At 48.8% G+C, this 2,441-nt stretch overlaps 1 protein-coding gene across 1 annotated transcript in view; it reads left to right on the top strand.

Annotated features, from left to right (window-relative positions):
* LOC119429003 (lymphocyte function-associated antigen 3) overlaps nucleotides 1–2,441 on the top strand; it is a gene marked incomplete in the record, with an annotated part of 6,092 nt that overhangs the window by 1,604 nt on the left and 2,047 nt on the right. The window contains 6 exon segments of the mRNA XM_037696722.1: nucleotides 908–1,004; nucleotides 1,557–1,655; nucleotides 1,744–1,764; nucleotides 1,969–1,989; nucleotides 2,071–2,097; nucleotides 2,195–2,248. Of these exon segments, the coding sequence (XP_037552650.1) occupies nucleotides 908–1,004; nucleotides 1,557–1,655; nucleotides 1,744–1,764; nucleotides 1,969–1,989; nucleotides 2,071–2,097; nucleotides 2,195–2,248 (319 nt within the window).

Here is a 2,441-nt window from a genome sequence, read left to right as displayed (position 1 = left end):
GCTAGCAGCTTTGACGTGCACGCTAGTAGCTTTGACGTGCACGCTAGCAGCTTTGACGTGCACGCTAGCAGCTTTGACGTGCACGCTAGCGGCTTTGACGTGCACGCTAACAACTGATTGTTTTACTTGCACGCTAACAGGTTTGACATGCGCGCTAATGGCTTTGACGTGCACGCTAGCAGCTTTGACGTGCACACTAGCAGCTTTGACGTGCACGCTAGCAGCTTTGACGTGCACGCTAGTAGCTTTGACGTGCACGCTAGTAGCTTTGACGTGCACGCTAGCAGCTTTGACGTGCACGCTAGCGGCTTTGACGTGCACGCTAACAACTGATTGTTTTACTTGCACGCTAACAGGTTTGACATGCGCGCTAATGGCTTTGACGTGCACGCTAGCAGCTTTGACGTGCACGCTAGCAGCTTTGACGTGCACGCTAACGGCTTTCACGTGCACACTAGCAGCTTTGACGTGCACACTAGCAGCTTTGACGTGCACGCTAGCGGCTTTGACGTGCACACTAGCAGCTTTGACGTGCACGCTAATGGCTTTCACGTGCACGCTAATGGCTTTGACGTGCACGCTAATAGCTTTGACATGCACACTAGCAGCTTTGACGTGCACGCTAATGGCTTTCACGTGCACGCTTGCAGCTTTGACATGCACGCTAGCAGCTTTCACGTGCACACTAGCAGCTTTGACGTGCACACTAGGTTTGACGTGCACTCTAGCAGCTTTGACGCGCACGCTCGCAGCTTTGACGTGCACGCTAGCAGCTTTGACGTGCACGCTATCAACTGATTGTTTTACGTGCACGCTAACAGGTTTGACGTGCACTCCATCGTCTCTGTGGTTTCGTGGATCAGCGCGAGCGTCCGGTTCTAACGGCTCTTTGTGTCTGTGCTCTCAGGAGGCGCTCGGCTCTCAGGTCAGAGAGTTCGGCTGTGAGATGAAGAACCCCGTCAGTCAGGAGAGCAGCCGCTCCGTCCCCAACCCGACCACAACCGGTGAGTTCTACCAAACCGAGGCGGACCGGAACGCTCCTGTTAACAAAATATCTCCTGACCCACGGACTGATGTTCATTAAACGTCACGTCTGGACTCGACCCGATTCAAGATGGCCGAACAGCCGGGACACAAAGTTCAACAAACATTCAGCTGGAACAGGGTGTGGTAGTAGCTGAGAGTCATCCGCAGCACGTTTAGTGTAAAATGTTAAAAACTAGAGAAGTTCACAGATGAACAGTCGCCTCTTCATCGGCTGATTCCTGAAAATCTCTTCAACTTGTTTCATCAGATTAAACTTTAATCTCAGCGTTTTAGGATTTTCTCGTCTGTACGTTCAGGTTTTAGAGTTCCTGCGGGCGGAACGTGTCGTTTCAGTAAAGTCTGGTGAGACGCCTCCCTGCGTCTCTATGCCGACGATACAGTTGTTGTTTGTTTGTTGTTTGTTGTTGTTGTTGTTGTTGTTGTTGTTGTTGTTGTTGTTGTTGTCTGACTCGGTGAGACTTCCTGTATAAATGAAGGTTGAGTTCAAACTCCCGTCGCTCTTGTTGAAGTTTCAGGCAGGAGCCTGCGGGTCTGGAGCGGCGTGACGGTGTTCGTGTGTCTGCTGGCGGGGGTGCTGCTGCTCGTCGCCCTCCACAGGTTAAAAACAGGTAAAACTCACTCGGCTCCACCTGAGCCCAAACAAGCTGCACCTTCATCCTCCGTCACGTCTCCAACCGTCTTCTGTTCTCTCTGCAGGAGTCTGCTTCTATAATAAAGGTGAGTCAACTCATATTTGTACGATAAAACATCGACTTTGATGATTTAAAGTTCACTCAGTGAGAAGCTGCAGACAGGAAGTCATTCTGTGTGATCCTTCCTGGGGGGCGGGGTTAAATAATTTATCCAAAGGACAGAATAATAAATGAAATAATATAAAGCGTTCTGAGTAAACTGACGACTGGTCTGATTCTGTCCCTGCAGCGTCCATGCCCTGGGAGGGAGGTAAGACACTTCCTGTTGTTTCCTGTATGGTTGTTTCAAATTAAAACCTCAACAATCTGCTTTATTCTTTTTATTTTTTAGACTTTTGGAGGAAGAGCGATGGGCAACGTAAGCTTCCACATCAGCGTATTTTCTCTAGCTCCAGTTTTGAAAGTACAAAAAAAAAAAAAAGTTGACTTCTTTTTGCTTTTATTTTGAAAAGCAGAGACGGACATATCCAAAGGGTCGTCCACTCTTCAGCCGAAGGAGCAGCCAGACGGTGAGACGCTGCCTTTAAGTCATGTCAGACGCTATGGAGATGAATTCATGTCAGAAGTAGTCGCACAAAAACACTCTGCAGGAAGAACATCATGCTGCTAGCTGTTAGCATGCAGCCATATTATCTACTGTTTGAGCTGCTAGCTTTTAGCATGCAGCCATATTATCTATTGTTTAAGCTGCTAGCTGTTAGC

The sequence above is a fragment of the Nematolebias whitei genome, chromosome 23, assembly GCF_014905685.2.
Source record: "Nematolebias whitei isolate Nwh7 chromosome 23, NemWhi1, whole genome shotgun sequence".
NCBI classification, from domain to species: Eukaryota; Metazoa; Chordata; class Actinopteri; order Cyprinodontiformes; family Rivulidae; genus Nematolebias; species Nematolebias whitei.
Note: the sequence above shows the minus strand (reverse complement) of the source record. Positions and strands in the feature narration are given on the sequence as shown.